Here is a 20,679-nt window from a genome sequence, read left to right as displayed (position 1 = left end):
TTGCTCAAAAGAACCAAAAAAAAGCACAAAATTAACTTTTTTTAGTTGTTATTATTGTTTGTTGTGTGTGTGTGTCTTGGTGCTTGTGCATGTTCTGTTTTGATTTTATTTTGGGACCGTGGCTATTTTTTGGTTGTTGTCTTTATTGCTGTGGTGCTTTTTGGGTTTTTTGTTTGATTAATTTTTTTTATTGTTGTTATGTTTTTCTTTCTTTTTGTCTTTATTTTCTGTCTCTTCTTTCTTTTGGTTTTTGTTTTCTTTTTTTTTTTCTTTTTTTCTTTTTTTTTTTGGTTTTTGGTTTTTGGGCCACACCCGGTGACGCTCAGAGGTTACTCCTGGCTATGCGCTCAGAAGTCGCTCCTGGCTTGGGGGACCATATGGGACGCCGGGGGATCGAACCGCGGTCTGTCCAAGGCTAGCGCAGGTAAGGCAGGCACCTTACCTCCAGCGCCACCGCCCAGCCCCTTTCTTTTGGTTTTTGGTTACACCCGGCAGCGATCAGCGGTCATTCCTGGCTCTACGCTAAGAAGTCACTCCTGGCAGGCTCAAGGAACCATATGAGATGCCAGGATTTGAACCACCGTCCTTCTGCATGCAAGGCAAATGCCCTACCTCCATGCTAGCTCTCGCCCCCTCCATTTCTTCTCTTAAATTGATTTTATATCCTCTAACAGTGGTCCTCAAACTATGGCCCGTGGGCCACATATTGTATTTGTATCTGTTTTGTTTCTTCATTGCAAAATAAGATATATTAGTGTGCATAAGAATTCGTTCATAAGTTTTGTTTTTACTATAGTCAGACCCTCCAATGGTCTGAGGGACAGTGAACTGGCCCCCTGTTTAAAAAGTTTGAGGACCCCTGCTCTAGAAGGACTCCTCCCATTTTTTTCTTGTTTGATTTTGCCCCCCCCTTTTTTCTTTTTTCTTTTTTCTTTTTTTTTTTTCGTTCTGTGGGTGGGGGAGAGGAGGAGGAGAGGGGAAAGGGGAGAGGATGGGAGAGAGCAGAGGAGAGTGAGAGGGGAGAGGATGGGAGAGGGGAAAGGGGAGAGGAGGGCAGAAGGGAGGGAGAGAGGAGGGGAAAGGGGAGGGGAGAGGGAAGAGAAAGAGAGAGAGGAGAGGAAGGGAAGGGGAGATGACAGGATAGGAGAGGATGGGAGAGGGGAGAAGAGAGAGAGGGGAGAGGAGGGAAGGGAAAAGGAAGGGGAGAGGGGACTGGAAGGGGGAAAGGAGAGAGGGGGGTAGGGAGAAGAGAGGGACTTTTCTTTAAACAGAACCACATAACTTGAACCATCTTGTTCCACCTCACAAATTGAGGGGGGAAATATGGAGGGTACCAAGACCAAACAGTCATAAGAACATTGATAGAAAAAATTATCAGACTTAGGTACCAAATCCAAAGCCATTGACAATAGAATCAATACCCACAGAGGGGACCACTTATACTAGCAGCCTGGGGGTAAAGGAGGGGGATATGGGGTGCATGCTGGGAACAGGGATGGAGGAAGGACAACATTGGTGGTAAGAATGCCCCTGATTCAGTGTCACTATGTACCTAAAATATTACTGTGAAAGATTTGTCATCCACTTTGGTCAAAATAAAATTTTTTGGGCCCGGAGAGATAGCACAGCGGCGTTTGCCTTGCAAGCAGCTGATCCAGGACCAAAGGTGGTTGGTTCGAATCCCGGTGTCCCATATGGTCCCCCGTGCCTGCCAGGAGCTATTTCTGAGCGGACAGCCAGAAGTAACCCCTGAGCAATGCCGGATGTGGCCCAAAAACCAAAAAAAATAAATAAATAAAAATAAAAAATAAGGGCCCGGAGAGATAGCACAGAGGTGTTTGCCTTGCAAGCAGCCGATCCAGGACCAAAGGTGGTTGGTTCGAATCCCGGTGTCCCATATGGTCCCCCGTGCCTGCCAGGAGCTATTTCTGAGCAGACAGCCAGGAGTAAACCCTGAGCGCAGCCGGGTGTGACCCAAAAAACCAAAAAAAAAAAAAAAAAAAAAAAAAGAGGACATGTTGAGGCCGGCGAGATGGCACTAGAGGTAAGGTGTCTGCCTTGCAAGCTCTAGCGTAGGATGGACCTCGGTTCGATCCCCCGGCGTCCCATATGGTCCCCCCAAGCCAGGGGCAATTTCTGAGTGCTTAGCCAGGAGTAACCCCTGAGCATCAAATGGGTGTGACCCGAAAAACCAAAAAACCAAAAAACCAAAAACCAAAACACAAACAAAAAAAAAAGGACATGTCTTCTCCAGACAAGGAAGTGAGAAACTTGTTCAAAGCAGAACATATGCTTGAAGAGCAAGCCTCATGACAGATTTTAATGTAATTAAGCACATTTGAAATAATGTTTGAGATATAGAAAAGAGAATGCAAAAATCAGAGTACTCATCAACTATCTGGAAAGACTAATAATAATGTAGAGTTTTTTGTTTTTTTTTTTAGACACAAGGTCAGTCATAATGGTATTTATTCGGTACTTCTGATGAGATAATAGTATAATGTCAACCATGAGAAATAAAAATAGGCCCATTTGGGGACAAAGGATCACACACACGCGCATGGACAAGCATTTTTCATGGGGAGGAGGGAGAGATGGTTCAGAACATGTACAATATGGAGCTAGAAGTCCAATCCAAAGCTACCAACCCCCAATCCTATGGTTTCAACTAGTGACAGAGAATTACCTATGTTCCTCAAATACACAATCTTTTAAACCCTAGACTCTTTAACAAAAAATACTAAATGACCAACCGGGTGCTGGTAACATTCTTTTTTTTTTTTTGTTTTTTTGTTTTGTTTTTTTTGGGTCACACCCGGTATTGCTCAGGGGTTACTCCTGGCTGTCTGCTCAGAAATAGCTCCTGGCAGGCACAGGGGACCATATGGGACACCGGGATTCGAACCAACCACCTTTGGTCCTGGATCGGCCGTTTGCAAGGCAAACACCGCTGTGCTATATCTCCGGGCCCTGGTAACATTCTGATTTGTAATTCGCCCAGGCAATCTGACAGAACTGTCTGAAGGAGACTGGCAGTATCACTATGGAGTTATACTGCTAATTAATCTTCAACTATTATATAGCACATGAGAAATAACACTGCTCACATGAATAATGTAGGGTTTTAGTTTAAAATTGTACATTTTCAGGGCCAGAGCAGAGCGATAGCATAGCAGGTAGGGCAGTTGTCTTGCATGTGGCCCAAACTGGTGGTTTTTTGGTTTTGGTTTTTGAGTCACAACTGGCAGTGCTCAGAAATTGCTCCTGGCAGGCTCTGGGACTATATTGGATGCCGGATTTGAACCACCATCCTTCTGCATTCAAGGCAAACGCCTTACCTTCATGCTATCTCTTCCCTAAACTGGTTTGATCCCTGGTATCCCATATGCCTCTCACCCACCCCCCAGCCTGCCAGGAATAATTTCTGAGAGTAGAGCCAGGAGTAACTCTTGAGTGTTGCAGGGTATGTCCCCAAAAGAAAATAAAAATTATATATTTTCTATTTTTTTTCCCTTTTAGGGTATTCCAGACAGAATCTCATATAAACTTCGAAAGAAAGTCTGAAAATGCAGGTAAATATATTACTGAAATGCTTGTAAATCTGTTTTTCCTTTTTTAGGAGGGAGTGGAGTGATGTGGCTTTACATACCTGGCGGTGCTCAGGGCTTATTACTCCTGGCTCTGCACTTAGGGATCAGTCAGTCTGGGCAGGACTCAGGGAATTACTGTATTTTCCGGAGTATAAGATGACTTTTGAAACAAAAAAAAATAAAGTCAACCGAAAATCGGGGGTTGTCTCTTTTTTTTTTTTTTTTTTTTTTTTTTGGTTTTTGGGCCACACCCTGTGACGCTCAGGGGTTACTCCTGGCTATGCGCTCAGAAGTTGCTCCTGGCTTCTTGGGGGACCATATGGGACGCCGGGGGATCGAACCTCGGTCCGTCCTAGGCTAGCGCAGGCAAGGCAGGCACCTTACCTCCAGCGCCACCGCCCGGCCCCGGGGGGGGGGGGTTGTTTTATATGCTGAGTATATCCCGAAAAATGTTTCAATATGCCGCTAAACGAAACAAAACAAAAAAAATCAGGCCACAGAGTTTCCAAATCTCTTTCTTGGGGGCTCTCAAACAGTACTCAGGAGATCTGGGGGCCACTTTATGGCAAAATCCAGCTAACCGTCTTGGTGGTTCAGTGCTAGGGTTTGAGGATGGGGTGTTGTTTGGTTCATGTAGTGGGGGAGATTAACTGACGCTACCGGGGAATTGCCAGAAAAGGTGCCATGATAAGGGACCAATCATTGCAAGGCTGCTCAGACTGCTCTCTAACTCAGCCAATCCACGCAGGCTTTTTTTTTTTGTTTTTTTTTTTGTTTGTTTGTTTTTTGGGCCACACCCGGTAATGCTCAGGGGTTACTCCTGGCTATGTGCTCAGAAGTTGCTCCTGGCTTGGGGGACCATATGGGACAGTGGGGGATCAAACCATGGTCCGTCCAAGGCTAGAGCAGGCAAGGCAGGCACCTTTAGCGCCACCGCCCGGCCCCCCACGTAGGCTTTTTATGCATGCAAATTATAGTGTTCTGTACCCGAATCTACACTGTCAAAAGCCTGCTCAGATTGGCCAGAGTCAGAGAGGAAGTCTATGACAGTAGAACCTTTGAACTTTTGCTTGTTGTGATTGGCTCACTGTGGGAAATACAGTTGCAACATAGGAACGTTCTATCTGATACAGCGAATATAAAACCTATGTTTTAACTGCAAAATTAGGGGGTCGTCTTATACGCCGGAAAATACGGTATATGGGGTTCTGGGGATGGAACCTGGATCTTTGCAATGCCTTACTCCTGTGCTATCTCTTTGTTTTGCCTTTTTGTGTGTGTGTGTGTGTGTGTGGTTTTTGGGTCACACCCGGCAGTACTCAGGTCAGGGGAAACTCCTGGCTCCATGCTCAGAAATTGCTCCTGGGGCCGATAGCACCGTGGTGTTTGCCTTGCAAGCAGCCGACCCAGGACCTGAGGTGTTTGGTTCGAATCCCGGTGTCCCACATGGTTCCCGTCCCCCCACCCCACCCCCGTGCCTGCCAGGAGCTATAAGAAAAGAAATTGCTCCTGGCAGGCACGGGGGACCATATGGGAAGCCTGATTGGAACTGATGACCTTCTGCATGAAAGGCAAACACCTTACCTCAATGCAATCTCTCTGGCTCCTGTGCTATCTCTTTGATCCAGTTTTATAGTTCTACCTGCTCTGCTATCTATCACTCAGACCATGCCTCTGATCTGTATAAAATATCCTGGTTATATAACTGGCCAAGTGATATATCTTATTTCTTAAAAATTGTAACAAATAACAGTGGTAGAAAGTAACTGGTAGTTAATAATTTCTTTTGTTTCACTATTAATGTTTGAACTCTAAAGCAGTGCTTCTCAATTATTTTCTGTCATGGGCCCTTAGGAAGAAGAAAACATTTTTCGTGCCCCCCGAACCACTATAAATAGTATCTTATTTAAAAAAAAACATTAACCTGCAAAACAAAATATATATAAAATTATTTGAGCTGATTTTTTAATCAGAGGTGATATCTGGATTAATGACTACAATGAGCACGTTTTGCAATGCATAGCTTTTCGAAGCGGGGTTTGAAGCAGGACACAGCAACTCTTTGCTCCAGAGGCAGAGACATAAACACGGAACTTATCTTATGACAGTGTTTGCTGAGGTCAAACGCGCCCGCCTTTACAGAGCCTCACCCCCCACTATTTGAGAAGCACTGCTCTAAAGTAAGATTTCAAAAGCTTTATCATTGTATCCTTGAAATTTTTTTAATTTTAATTTTATTTTTAGATACAGAAACAGGAGAAAATGTTCTGTATATACAGTGAGTAATGAAAATGCTTCTAAAATTATATTTTAGAAGTTGTTTATGCCTATTAAATGAAGTGGAGTTTTTTTTTTGCTGTACACACACACACACACACACACACACACACACACACACACACACACTGAAGTAGGTAGGGCCTTGGGAGTATGCAAGGCATAAATTCCTGAGTTATCTCCCTATCCCCCCTCCCCCCATCCTCTGAAGGCTAAATTTCTAGAAAGTGAATTATTTTAAAAATTCAGGTTTTTTTGAAAACTATAATCATGTATTTAGCATATTCTCATTCATATATTACTTACACTTTGGGGCTACACCTTGCTATAATGCTATACACAAGGTTTACTCGGTTCTGTGCTCAGGAATCACTTAGACTCTTGAAAGTTTTCAGAGGACCATATCTAGTGCCAGGGATAAAATGTGGATTAGCTGTCTTACATATACAAATCATATCCTCTATCACTGCATCCATATCCTCTAACCCATTTAGAAGGCTCAGAAAATGGCAGAATGGTAAATCACTTGCCCAGAAAACATGATCAAGGATTCAAACCCTTATACCTCCAGCAAGCATGCATACACACAGCTCTATATGTGTGATCCCTGGTGAGAAAAAGGTACAGAAGAAGAATTGGGCTAGAGCATTAGTATAATACATAGGGCACTTGCCTTGCATATGACCAACCCTGGTTTGATCCTTGCTGTTCTATATAGGGTCCTGGTCACCACTAGGAGAGCTCCCTGAGCAAAGAACTAGATATAAGTCCTAAGCACTGCTGGATATAACTCAAAAACAAAAAGCTGGAAAAGAGGCACTAGTTTCTAAAGCTCGCAGTGAGTCTTTGAACCAACAGCACACCCATACCATGACCTGTGTTTTGGAATAATATGGGAAGGGAACCAATGAACTTTTGTTTGTTTGTTTGTTTGGCCACACCCATCGGTGCTGAGGCTCTATTTTCTGGGGTCATTCCTGGAGGTGATTGGGGGACCCATATAGGATGCCAGGGAACTAATGCAGGTTGACCACCTGCAAGGCAAACTTATACTTGGTATGCTATTGCTCCTGCCCTAAAATCAATTATCTTTTTAAAAACCATATGAAAAGGCCTTTAATTGCCTTGTAATTTTTTCTAAAAATAGTAGAAGATTCATTTAGATGACTCTTGTTAAGTTTTGCCAAGTATAGTACTAAAAAAACTTTAAATTTTTTAGGGATAAGAATCTTGATAACTGCTGTGAGATTAGTGGTGAGTATGACTAGAATACTTTGACTTTGGAGGAAAATGGCCACACATAGTGGTGGTGGGGAACCTACTACTGGCTCTGCTTGGAGTTCACAACTTGTGGTGCTGAGTGATCTTTTGTCAAACTGGGGTCAAGGGGCCGAGAGATAGCATGGAGGTGAGGTGTTTGCCTTGCATGCAGAAGGATGGTGGTTCGAATCCCAGCATCCCATATAGTCCCCCGTGCCTGCCAGGGGTGATTTCTGAGCATAGAGCCAGGAATAACCCCTGAGTGATGCCGGGTGTGACCCAAAAAAAAAACAAACTGGGGTTAAACCAGGATCAGCTGCATGAAAGTCAAGCACCTCAACCCTCTTTGTTTATTTGCTTTCTGTTTTGGGCCACACCTAGTGTGTTCAGGAGTTACTCCTGGCTCTGAACTTAGGAATTATTCTCAGCTGACATATAGGATGCAGGGATTGAACCTGGATCGTCCAAATGCAAGGCAAGAACTTTTAAATTAAAATTTTCACAAATTCTCTTCTCTTGCTCTCCCTCCTTCCCTTCTCTCTCTCCCCCTCCTTCCCTTCTCTCTCTCTCTCTCTCTCCCCCTCCTTCCCTTCTCTCTCTCTCCCTCCTTCCCTTCTCTCTCTCTCTCTCTCTCTCTCTCTCTCTCTTTCCCCTCTCTCTCTCTCTCCCCCTCCTTCCCCCCCCCCCCCCCTCTCTCTCTCTCTCTCTCTCTCTCTCTCTCTCTCTCTCACATATATCTTGGGCCACACCTAGAGATACTGAATTACTCTTGGCTTGGCTCTGTGCTCAGAAATCACTCCTGGCAGGCTCTTAGGACCATTTGGGATGCCGGAGATTGAACCCAGGTCATCTGCATGCAAGGCAAATGCCCTACTGCTGTGTTATCACTCTGGCCCCAATTTTCTTATTTCTCTTTTTTTTCTCTTCTCTTATTTCTCTTAAATGTTGTGGTGTCTCTGTTGTGAATGTTGTTCATTCAATTAAATCAACAATTGAGTGAATATTTGTTGATGTTTAATTTGGGGACCACTCTGCTACACTCAAGTGCTTATAACTGGCTGCCTGTGGGGTCATGGTGTTCATAATGGGCTATAAAAGTATGCCCATTAATCCTTTGAACTCTTCCCTCAGGTTTCTAAGTGAATTTTAATTTTAATTTTATTTCTTTAATCTTTATTTAAGCACCATGATTACAAACATGTTTGTAGTTGGGTTTCAGTCATAAAATATACACCCTCCTTCACCAGTGCAACCTCTTGCCACCGTTTCCCTCCTCCATCACCCCCTGCCTGTCTTTGAGACAGACATTTAATTTTGTTCACTATCATTGTCATAATACTTTTTTTTTTTTTTTTGGTTTTTGGGTCACACCTGACGGTGCTCAGGGGTTACTCCTGGCTGTCTGCTCAGAAATAGCTCCTGGCAGGCACGGGGGACCATATGGGACACCGGGATTCGAACCAACCACCTTTGGTCCTGGATCGGCTGCTTGCAAGGCAAACGCCGTTGTGCTATCTCTCTGGGCCCATCATGATACTTTTTGTGTAGTTATTTCTCTTAACTACAAAGAGTGCATTCACCACTCTGTGGTAAACTTCATATCTAATCCTAAATGGATTTTTTTTGGGGGGGCCACACCCAGTGACACTCAGGGGTTACTCCTGGCTATGCCCTCAGAAATTGCTCCTGGCTTGTGGGACTATATGGGATGCAGGGGGATCGAACTGCAGGCTGTCCTGGGTCAGCCACGTGCAAGGCAAACGCCCGCTGTGTTATTATTCCGGCCCCCTCAGTGGATTATTATTATTATTATTATTATTATTATTATTATTATTATTATTACTTTGGTTTTTGGGCCACACCCGTTTGACGCTCAGGGGTTACTCCTGTCTATGGGCTCAGAAATCGCCCCTGGCTTGGGGGGACCATATGGTGGGACACCGGGGGATCGAACCTTGGTCCATCCTACGCTAGAGCTTGCAAGGCAGACACCTCTAGCACCACCTTCCTGGCCCCTATTTTTTTTTTTTTTTTTTTTTTTTTGGTTTTTGGGCCACACCCGGCGGTGCTCAGGGGTTACTCCTGGCTGTCTGCTCAGAAATAGCTCCTGGCAGGCACGGGGGACCATATGGGACACCGGGATTCGAACCAACCACCTTTGGTCCTGGATTGGCTGCTTGCAAGGCAAACGCCGCTGTGCTATCTCTCCCGGCCCCTATTTTTAAGCTTTTTTTATTCCCCATTTTATTTGACAATATTCTTTCTACTTTTAAACTTTTGTAACTATTTTGCAAATCTGCTACCTATCCTCTATTCTTTCAGCTGTTCTTTCAGCTATTCTTTAAATTTAAGATCTCATAATTCTTTCTTGGTTATTGTATATATAGTTTGGGGGGGTTGGTTTTGGGGCTACACTAGCTATTTTAACTATTTTCCTATTTTCTATTTTTGATTAAAGAATTTTGTTTTGGGGCCGGCGAGGTGGCGCTAGAGATAAGGTCTGCCTTGCAAGCGCTAGCCAATGAAGGACCGCGGTTCGATCCTCCGTTGTCCCACATGGTCCCCCAAGCCAGGGGCAATTTCTGAGCACTTAGCGAGGAGTAACCCCTGAGCATCAAACGGGTGTGGCCCCCCCAAAAAAACAACAAATAAAAGAATTTTGTTTTATTTATACCTTAGGTAGTTTAGTTTGGGAACTTATGATCTCACTACTTAAAACTGAAAGCTTTGTATAATTAAAGTTTTCTAAAAGTCTGTAAGAGACAGAAAGATAGTACAGTGGATAGGACTTTTCTCTTGTATGCAGCCAACCTCAGTTCAATCCACAGCAATCGCATATTGTCCCCCAGGAGTGATCCCTCATTATGAGTGCTGGGTGTCACCCCAAAACCAAAATAAAAAGAAAATGAAAAAGTTTAAAGTTAGTATATCATCTTCATTTAGGTTTGCCATAAATCTTGGATTGGGGAGATTTGTTAAAGAGCTGGAATGCATCCATGAGTTCTATGTACCTTCCCAGCAGCACCTGGTGCCCAGAAGAACTCCAGGAGTGCCTCAACCCAAAAACATGTTTTTGTTGTTGTTGTTGTTTTGGGGGGGTCACATCCTGTAGCACTCAGGGGTTATTCCTGGCTCTGCACCCAGAAATCGCTCCTGGCTGACTCTTGGACCATATGGGGTGCTGGCATTCAAACCACAGTTGATCCTGGGTCGACTGCATGCAAGGCAAACACCCTACCACTGTTCTATCTCTTCGGTTCAGTATTTCCTATTTTCTTTGTTTTTCCAGTTCCATAGTCCAGTCTGTTAGCTAAACATTTATATATTGGGACCTGAAAGATAGTATAGCAGAAGGGCACTTGCCTTGCAAGTGCTGATCTGGGTTTGGTTCCTGGCACCATATATGGACTCCTGGGGCCAAAGAGGTGGCCCTAGAGGTAAGGTGTCTGCCTTGCAAGCACTAGCCAAGGAAGGACCGTGATTCGATCCCCCGGCGTCCCATATCGTCCCCTCAAGCCAGGGGCAATTACTGAGCGCTTAGCCAGGAGTAACCCCTGAGCATCAAACGAGTGTGGCCCAAAACAAAACAAAACAAAACAAAAAAAATACATACTGCCTTCCGAGCCTGCTGGAAGTGATCTGTGAGTGCAACACCAGTTGTAAGCCCTGAGCATCACTGGGTGTGACTCCCCTATAAAATAAAATTTTATATATCAATTCTAAATTGTCTTTGATTTGTTTTGGTTTTTATTTTTTGTTTGTTTTTTTTTGTTTGTTTTGGGGTCACACTTGACAACGCTCAGGGGTTACTCCTGGCTCTACACTCAGAAATCGCTCTTGGCAGACTTGGGACCATATGGGATGCCGGGATTCGAACCACCATTCTGCATGCAAGGCAAACAACCTGCCTCCATGCTATCTCTCCGGCTCCCAAGTTTTTTATTTCCTTATTTTACTTTTTAAGACTAGTTTTGTTTTGGAGTTATACCATATTGTGCTCAGGGGTTACTCCGGGCCCAGTTCAGAGATTACTCTGGTTATGTTTGGGGAACCATATGGGATGCTGGGTCTGAAACTCATGCTGACTGCTTGCTGGGGATCAAAATCATGTTGACCTGCTGTGCTGTCTTTCCAGCCCCAGGACAGTTTTTTTAAATGAAATTCAATGCCTCAGTTCTTATAAAGAACTAAATAACTGATAAAACTTCAAGAATATCTGTACCACATAAAGAAGGAAAATCAGGCTCTTGGAGAACTGTTTGCCATTAATACTTTTTTTTTCTCAATAGGGATGGACACATTGCTTTGTGCTCCCATTCAGACCCAAATGCAACACAGAGAGGTATGAATTTGTGGAACTACCTTCATATTTTAAATCTCTTGACAGTTGACACTTTAAAAATACTGAGGCCAGGGGGTGGGGTTTGCCTTTCATGCAGAAGGACGGTGGTTCAAACTCGACATCCCATATACTCCCCTGAGCCTGCCAGGAGTGATTTCTGAGCGTAGAGCCAGGAGTAACCCCTGAGCGCTGCCAGGTGTGACCCAAAAACCAAAAAAATTAAAAATAAAAAAATAAGAAAGGAGGGGCCAAGAGATAGCATGGAGGTAAAGCATTTGCCTTTCATGCAGAAGGTCATCGGTTCAAATCCCGGCGTCCCATAAGGTCCCCCATGCCTGCCAGGAGTGATTTCTGAGCATGGAGCCAGGAATGACCCCTGAGAACTGCCGGGTGTGACCTCAAAACCACAAAAAAAAAAATTAGAAAGGAAAAAAATCACATCAGTCAGGCTTTGGGGAGCAGATGCAACACCAAGGAACCCCGGTCAGCTGCGTGTAAGGCAAACATCCTGCCCACTGTGCTATCTCTCCAACTCTTTTTTGTTGTTGTATTTCTTTTTGTTTTTGAATTTTGGGTCACACCCGGCAGGCCTCAGGGGTTACTTCTGGCTTTGCCTTCAGAAATTGCTCCTGCCAGGCTCAGGGGACCTTATGCAATGCCAGGATTCGAACAACCATCCTTCTGCATGCAAGGCAAATGCCCTGTCTCCATGCTATCTCTCCAGCCCCATTTTTTTTGTTTTATGCTTTGACTCAGACCTTGCAGTGCTTAGGGACTATTCCCAGCTTTGTGGTTGGACATCACAGCCATAAGTTCTTAGAAGACCATGCCAGACATTAAATCTTGGCTTCTTTTTTTTTTTTTTTTTCTTTTTTTTTTTTTTGGTTTTTGGGTCACACCCAGCGGTGCTCAGGGGTTACTCCTGGCTGTCTGCTCAGAAATAGCTCCTGGCAGGCACGGGGAACCATATGGGACGCCGGGATTCGAACCAACCACCTTAGGTCCTGGATCGGCTGCTTGCAAGGCAAACACCGCTGTGCTATCTCTCCGGGCCCAAATCTTGGCTTCTTAACAATCTTTTTTTTTTTTTTTTTTTTTTTTGGGGTCACACCTGGCAGTGCTCAGGGGTTATTCCTGGCTCCAGGCTCAGAAATTGCTCCTGGCAGGCACGGGGGACCATATGGGGCGCCGGGATTCGAACCGATGACCTCCTGCATGAAAGGCAAACGCTTTACCTCCATGCTATCTCTCCGGCCCCCTTTTTTTTTTTTTTTAATGGCCACACCAGACAGTTCTCGGGTTACTTGTGGCTCTACTCTCAGAAATCACTCCTGGCAGGCTCGAGGGACCATATGGGATGCCGGGAATCAAATCTGGGTGCCTCCCTGGTCAGCCGCATGCAAGGCAAGTGCACTACCACTGTGCTATCTCTCCTGCCCCTGAGCAATCTTCCTAGCTCAAAAACAGATGCCAAGGGCCCGGAGAGATAGCACAGCGGTGTTTGCCTTGCAAGCAGCTGATCCAGGACCAAAGGTGGTTGGTTCGAATCCCGGTGTCCCATATGGTCCCCCAAGCCAGGAGCTATTTCTGAGCAGACAGCCAGAAGTGACCCCTGAGCAACACTGGGTGTGGGCCCCCCCCCAAAAAAAAAAGAAAAACAGAAGTCATCTGGAGTAGAGCTTGAGATTTTATATTTCTAATAACATGTTGAGTAAATGATTCTAGTGTATTGGTCTACAGAACATACCTGGAATAACAAGTAATTATTATACAGAACATACCTGGAATAACAAGTAATTATTATTATTATTATTTGTTTGTTTGTTTTTGGGCCACACCCGGTAATGCTCAGGGGTTACTCCTGTCTATGTGCTCAGAAGATGCTTTTGGCTTGGGGGACCACATGGGACGCCGGGGGATTGAACTGCGGTCTGTCCAATGCTAGCGCAGGCAAAGCAGGCACCTTACCTCTAGCGCCACCACCCGGCCCCTTTTTTTATTTTTTTATTATTATTATTTTGGAATAGCAAGTAATTAGACCATCTTTTTGTTTGTTTTGTTTTGTTTTTTGGGCCACACCCCATGATGCTCAGAGGTTACTCCGGGCTATGCGCTCAAAAATTGCTCCTGGCTTGAGGGATCATATGGGTCCCCTGGGGATTGAACCATGATCCATCCTAAGTTAGTGCATGCAAGGCAGATGCCCTACCACTTGTGCTGGCGCTGCTCTGGCCCCTAACTAGACTGTCTTAATTAAAAGGAATCTGTGGGGTTAGAGCCATATAGTACAGTGGGGAAGATTCTTACCTTCCATGCAGCTGACCTGGGTTCAATTCCCAGCATCCATAGGGTTTCCTAAGCACTGTTAGGAGTATTTCCTGAGTGCAGAGCCAGGATTTACTCATGAGCACTGTCTGTCTGGGCATGGCCCCAAAAATAAATATAAATAAATGAAAGGAGTATGGTCTATCAAATACAGTAATTATAATTTGATATTATAATTTTCTCATTTAAAAACAATTTGGTATTATAATTATGTTTCATTATTATGAATATTTTTAGTATTATATTTTAATTATTCTAGGGTATATTTAACCTTTGGCTTATAGATTATCCAAAAAACATTTTATATTTAGGAAAATAATTTAAATTATACACTATACTATTTTTTTTGTTTTTGTTTTTGTTTTTGGGTCACACCCGGCAGCGCTCAGGGATTACTCCTGGCTCTATGCTCAGAAATCGCCCCTGGCGGGCACAGGGGACCATATGGGATGCCAGGATTCGAACCACCGTCCTTCTGCATGAAAGGCAAATGCCTTACCTCTATGCTATCTCTCCGTCCCTACACTATACTATTGATTTAGACAATTAGACTATCATGAAACCTCAGTGAAGTCACAAAATATCTAGTATATATATCATAAATATTTTTAAAATGTTGATGTTTAGTATGCTCTCGTGTTTTGTTTTTATTGTAGGTTTCAATTACTGAATATAATCATGAAAGAAAACATGAAAACGATCAAACAGTAATCTTTTCAGATGGAAACCAGATGGATCTGACAGCAAGTCATACTGTAATGATTAATAATGACCTTTTAGATTGTACCAAAGGACAAAAGTCCAATACGATAGACACCACATCATTTCTGGCTAATTTAAAGCTTCACAGTGAAGATTCAAGAATGAAAAATGAATTAAAAATATCCATGGATCAAAGTACTTCTTCAGAAAAGAAAATAAATTTTAATGACTTCATAAAAAATATCAAAACAGAAAAATTGGATGATTTTTCTTCTAATAAGGAGAATTATTTATCTTTTGATAAGGAAAATTATGAGATGCATATTTATTCCAAGAATTCAAATAGGACTTCTACTACATATCAGAAGCACGAATCTCTTAAAGTTGATGAAAATAGCACTAATATCACTAAACTCTTTAGAGAACAAGATGATGGAATGAACTTTACTCTGAGTCACACAGCCAATATTCAGACTTTGGTTTCCTCATCTAATGAGGCCAGATTAAGGGAATTTAAATGTAATGATACTACAATTTATGGCAATGATTTAATGGATTTGACAGTTAACCATACTATTCAGATTTTACCTTCAGCAAAAGATAATTTGTCCATGTCAGAAAATCAAACTATGAATGTCTTGATGGATGACACAACGCATCATGGAACTAACATTCCGGAAAAGAAGACAGTCTTTGAGAATAAATTGAATGATGACTTAAACCCTGAATGCAAAGCGGATATTAGCAGAAGTCATATTATAGGGGCAGAAACAAACACAATTATTCAGCCTTCTAACCAAGAGACATTGACCATTACCCCAGAATCTATACATTTCAGTCCAGCGAGACAAGATTATAAGACAATTTTTTATTCTAGTTGTAATGATGCCATGGAACTGACCAAATGTATCTCAGATATGAAGGAGAAAAATTTGCTGAATCATGATAGTGATTTTTCTAGCATGTATCCTAATCCAGATGCCAAGTCTCTTTTCATAGACAAAACTATTTATTCAGGAGAAACAAGCATGGACATTACCAAAAGTCACACAGTTGCAATAGATAATCAAATTTTTAAACAAGATCAGACTGATATATTGATGGCAGTCATACCAGTATCTGAAAAAGAAATGCTTAAGAAAAACCTAACCATATCAGAGAATAGGGAAATGATTGTAAATTGTAGCTCAGTTTCTCATGCATTTAAGGAAAGATTACAGCAAAGCCAGGAAAATCCTTTATTTACTTCATTGAGCGACAAGAAGACTGAAATTTTTATAAATGAGGATATGAATCTGACTGAAACTAATTTAGGAAGTCAAGCACATTTTACATCTTATAACCTAGCACCTGAGAATATCTGTAACCATCACTGTCACAGCAAAAACTCTTCAGGTGAATGTGTATTTTTGTCAGGACAGTCTACCCTAAAAAATTCTAATGCTGCTGTTAACAGTTACACAGTGAAATCTGTACTAGATCAGAATTCTAAACTGCCTGAGCCACCAAGGAGAAGTTTAGGTAACCCTATTCCTGACTATTCTCTTAACAAGATGATTGATTATTCAGAGGAGAACCCTAATATGGATTTAACCAAGAACCACACTATTTTCATTGAATTAGTTTCTTCTGAAGTACAAAAACTTGGTAAGAATAATCTAGAAAACACAAACAGCCAGCTAACAACAGTAAACAGAGAGGTAGCCGTAAATGTTGAAAAAGGTACTAATGTTTCTGTAGAAAAAAGTGGAGTGTTTATGGACAATGATAACATAGATGGGATGGCGGTCAAAAGTGTACAGGAACCTGGACTTCTGGGTGAAAAGAAAGATGTTGAAATTTATAAAAGGAAAAGTGGCAAACTGAATGTTGATAAGACAATTGTGTTTTCAGAGGTTGATGAGAATGATATGGATATCACCAAGAGTTATACAGTGAAAATAAATCACAGACCTTTGCTAGAAGAAAATGATTCCTGTTTGGTGCCTTTAGCAGGAACATCTAAAACTGTTTTGTATGCATGTGGGCAAGATGACATGGAAATCACTACAAGTCATACAGCAATCTTACAATGTAAAACTCTGTCACCAGATAAAATAACTACTAGGCCTATGGATAAAACAGTAATACTTGTAGATAGTCATGATGAACTGGAAATAATCAAGTCCCACACTGTTTTTAATGACTGCCAAGCAAAGGAGGAAACTGTGCTTCCGAATAGATCTAACTTAGAACTGTACGAAAAGAAAAGCCCTGAAAAGCCAAAAGTGGCGTCTATTTCTGCTGAGGAAAATGTTTTCTTTCTGAAGAATGATGACGGTGATCATTCAGCAGCAAAGGTTGGCCACTTAACACAAACTGGGAAGTGGTTTAATACTGGCTCCAGCACTGTAGAACTTATAGGTGCTGATAATCTGGAAGTATCTAAATCAAACATCTTGGAAAATGACAAAGATATGCAAAAACCTAGGTTTCTGAATGAACCTCTGCCAGGCAAAAGTCAGAAAAGGAAAAGCTTTAGATTAAAAAGTGATGAGACTACTGCATTTTCAAAGAGTAATCGTGATGTGGATTTCATTCAGAGTGATGTAATCAAAAGAAATAATGAAAGTGCCTTAAAAGATAGAGAGGACTTCTATTTGCTTCCTTTGGCCAACACTTCTAAAACTGTTTTATATCCATGTGGTCAGGATGACATGGAGATCACTAGAAGTTATACTACTGCCTTAAAATGTAAAACTCTGTCACCAGATGAGAAAACCACTAGGCCTGTGAACAACACTGTAATGTTCGTAGATAATCAGAGTGCTCTGGAAGTCACCAAGTCCCATACTGTTGTCATTGATTGTCTTACCACAAAGAAATTTCTTCAGGAGTGCCCTCCATTTGAGATAGCAAAAAGAAAAACCTTGGGTGTCTTTTTTCCTACAGATTCTAACTCTGTTCGAGATATCACTAAAAAACAAGCAGAGGATATAGAAAATGAAAATTTTCTTTACTCTGATCAAAAGCCTCAAGTTCCTACTACCTTTCTTCCTACTAAGATGTTATCTGAGAGTCAAGGTGAGATAGAAATTAATAAATTCCAGAGCTCTACAATGAATGAAGAGGTCATGGGGAAAGTTGTAGAACAAGCCTATATATTGGAAAAATCCAAAATTGATTGCTGTCACTTAAATAGTACAAATATAGACAGTCATGAAACTGTTCCTTGTGAATCCGTTGATAATAATTCTTGCTTACCAAATGTTTCCTGTTCAAATAATTTGCACAGAAATGTTAAGTCCTTATGTGATAAAACAAGAAAAACTAGTGATTACCCAATGCAAAATGATCTTACTTCAAACAAATTTGCCATAGAGAATGACTCAAAAGCTGAGGGGCTGCTTCTATCTGCTTTGTCAGAGAAGAAAAAATGTAATCAAGCCCAGGAACAGTTAGATTGTGCCATAACACCATTCAAAGATCAAGATCTGATTAAAGACTCCAAAAGTATACTAGCTGGTCAAACTTTGGTGTATAGTCAAGATCTGGAGAAGATGACTAAAATGAATTCTGAGCAAGTACCTATGAAGCTGCCAGATGCTCAGAAGTCCTTTGCTGATAATGCTGAACATGATGTAAAGGTCTTTATTGATGAAATGCATATTATTTCTCAACCACATTTTTCATCCGAATACCTCTCATTACCTCAACAAGGACAGAGCGTTGTCAATAAAGATGAAACACTATTTTCTAATGCTGAAAATAAGAATTTAAATACTGTTTCAGGAAATTCCTCTTTACACACACTTAAAAATGGATCCAAAATGCTTACTAGTGAAAAAAAGTTTGCTGTAGCCTATAAAATTGAACAGGAAAAAAACATAACAGATTTCAACTTGACCAAGATTTCAGACTTGTCCAAGCAATTTATTCAAACTCATGCCAACCCTAAAGAAGCATCAGATCCTGTAATTTCATCTAATGCTGGAAGTTTTAATAATGTCAGACCAAATCTAAGTAGTTTGCATGGAAAAACTGAAGAAAGTTTAGATTTCAAATCTAGTACTATATCACATTCTTCAGAACAATTACTTGAATTAGTGACCAACAAAGTTAAAGATGATGCAGATGAAGGAAACAAAATCTCTCAGAATGTTGCTGAAACTAATCCTGTACCAAGTACTGCTAAGAAAAATAAAATGAAGAGATGTTCTTTAGGATTTTTTTTACCCAGATTGCCAAGCAAGAGAAATTGTAGTGTTAGTGGTATGGATAACCTGGATCAGATTCCAGCTGATGCGACAGATTTAAATTGTATAGAAACTCAGCCCATCTCTGCTAAGGATTCAGGCACTGAATTTGTTGCCACTAAACTGAACGTAAGTCCATCTCAATATATAAGTGAGGAAACTCTTCCTATATCTGCTGCTGAGATTAATTCCTCAGACTCTGTTACCTCAGAAATGGAGGAAAATGCTTTGACTGAAATAAACCAAAAAGAGACTTCAGCATCTGAAAATAAAATGGTAGAAAACTGCAACAGTCAAAAAAGAATCTGGGTACAAGAAGAGGATGATACTCAAAATGAGAAAAAAATTATGAAACATGACATTAGGTTTAATGATACTGCACCAGGCCAGGAGGTGAGCTCTGCCTTAATTTATTTTCATTTTGTGTATTAAATTTTAATTTTAAGTAAGATAGGAATTTATTATTTTAAAATATGGGACTGGAAAAATATTGTTTTGGGGGTGGTTGTACCTGATGGTGCTCAGGGCTTGCTTATACCTGGCTCTGCTCAGTGATCACTCTTGGTGAGGCTTTAGGGACATTTGGGTGCCAGGGATCAAACCCAGGGTTGCTACATGTAAAGCAAGCCCTCTGCCTGCGATACTATCTCTATCCCAAAATCTTTTTTAGTTTGTTTGTTTTTGGTCCACACCCGATGCAGTTTAGGGGTTATTCCTGGCTGTGTGCTCAGAAATCACTTCTGGCAGAGGGGACCATATGGAATGCCAGGGATCAAACTCGGTTTGGTCTCATACAAGGGATACATCCTACCCATTATGCAATTGCTCTAGCCCCACTCCCCAGTATATTTTTTATAAAATATTAATTAGGGCCAGAATAGCACGCGATAGGGCATTTGCCTTGCATGCTGCTGACCTGGGACAGGCCTGGGTTCGATCCTGGGCATTCCATATAGTCCCCTGAGAGCCACTGGATGTGACTCAAAATCAAAAATAAAAATAAAGAATTAACCAGTAGCTAGACATTAACTTTAAAAAAATGGTCACCATACGGGGCTGGTGAGGTGGCACTAGAGGTAAGGTGTCTGCCTTGCAAGCGCTAACCAAAGAAGGACTGTGGTTCAATCCCCTGGCATCCCATATGGTTCCCCCCAAGCCAGGGGCAATTTCTGAGCGCTTAGCCAGGAGTAACCCCTGAGCATCAAACGGGTGTGGCCTGAAACCAAAAAAAAAAAAAAAAAGTCAATATAAAATGAATGGCAAGTACTTAAAAATTAATTTTGGAATTGTGGACTACATAATCTGTATTTTTTGTTTTGTCACTATGGTTTGTATATAACAGTCTCAGGGGCCGGATTGGTGGTGCAGCAGTAGGGCGTTTGCCTTGCACGCAGCTGACCTAGGACAAACCGTGGTTCAATCCTAGGCGTCCCATATGGTCCCCCAAGCCAGAAGCAGTTTCTGAGCACAGAACCAAGAGTAACCCATGGATTACCCCTGCCCCTGCCCCCCCCCCAAAAAAAAAAAAGAATCGGCTTGCCCTGCGTAGATAGCTCAGTGGTAGAGTACTTGCCTAGCATGTGTGAAACCCTGCGTTGGATTTCAAAAGAGGGTTGCAAGTGTGGTCTTAGTATAGAGCTATCTGGAAATATCACTTGGAGTGTCCCAGAATCCTTAAGAACTGCTTGGGAGACTACATGTACCCTTCTCTGTCCCTCTCCCCCCCCCCAAAAAAAAAATGTGTTGCCTTTAAAAGCATAGTTATAGGTTGGCAGATGAAAATTACTTGGTATAAAACTTTAGTTTAACCAAAAGATTCTTGTTGCCTAGTGGAGGAAATATTAAAGCTTAAAAATAAGTTTTTTCTCTCTGTACTCTGGCCAGGGCCCCTGTGTACAGCAGTAACTGGTTGTAGTTTTCTCCTTTAGGGTAACTGTAGTGGAAGCCT

The 20,679-nt window shown here is 41.9% G+C and overlaps 1 protein-coding gene and 1 non-coding gene across 2 annotated transcripts in view; one reads left to right on the top strand and one right to left on the bottom strand.

Moving 5' to 3' along the window:
• Positions 1-20,679, top strand: part of KNL1 (kinetochore scaffold 1) — a 66,439-nt gene that overhangs the window by 2,556 nt on the left and 43,204 nt on the right. The window contains 5 exon segments of the mRNA XM_049781716.1: positions 3,520-3,572; positions 5,835-5,868; positions 7,087-7,121; positions 11,417-11,469; positions 14,451-19,124. Of these exon segments, the coding sequence (XP_049637673.1) occupies positions 3,520-3,572; positions 5,835-5,868; positions 7,087-7,121; positions 11,417-11,469; positions 14,451-19,124 (4,849 nt within the window).
• On the bottom strand, positions 3,014-3,143 carry LOC126021059 (small nucleolar RNA SNORA19). Its single transcript, XR_007499675.1, has one exon. It is a non-coding gene; the product is annotated as a small nucleolar RNA SNORA19 (small nucleolar RNA).

This window comes from Suncus etruscus, chromosome 10 (genome assembly GCF_024139225.1).
Source record: "Suncus etruscus isolate mSunEtr1 chromosome 10, mSunEtr1.pri.cur, whole genome shotgun sequence".
Lineage (NCBI taxonomy): Eukaryota > Metazoa > Chordata > Mammalia > Eulipotyphla > Soricidae > Suncus > Suncus etruscus.
Note: the sequence above shows the minus strand (reverse complement) of the source record. Positions and strands in the feature narration are given on the sequence as shown.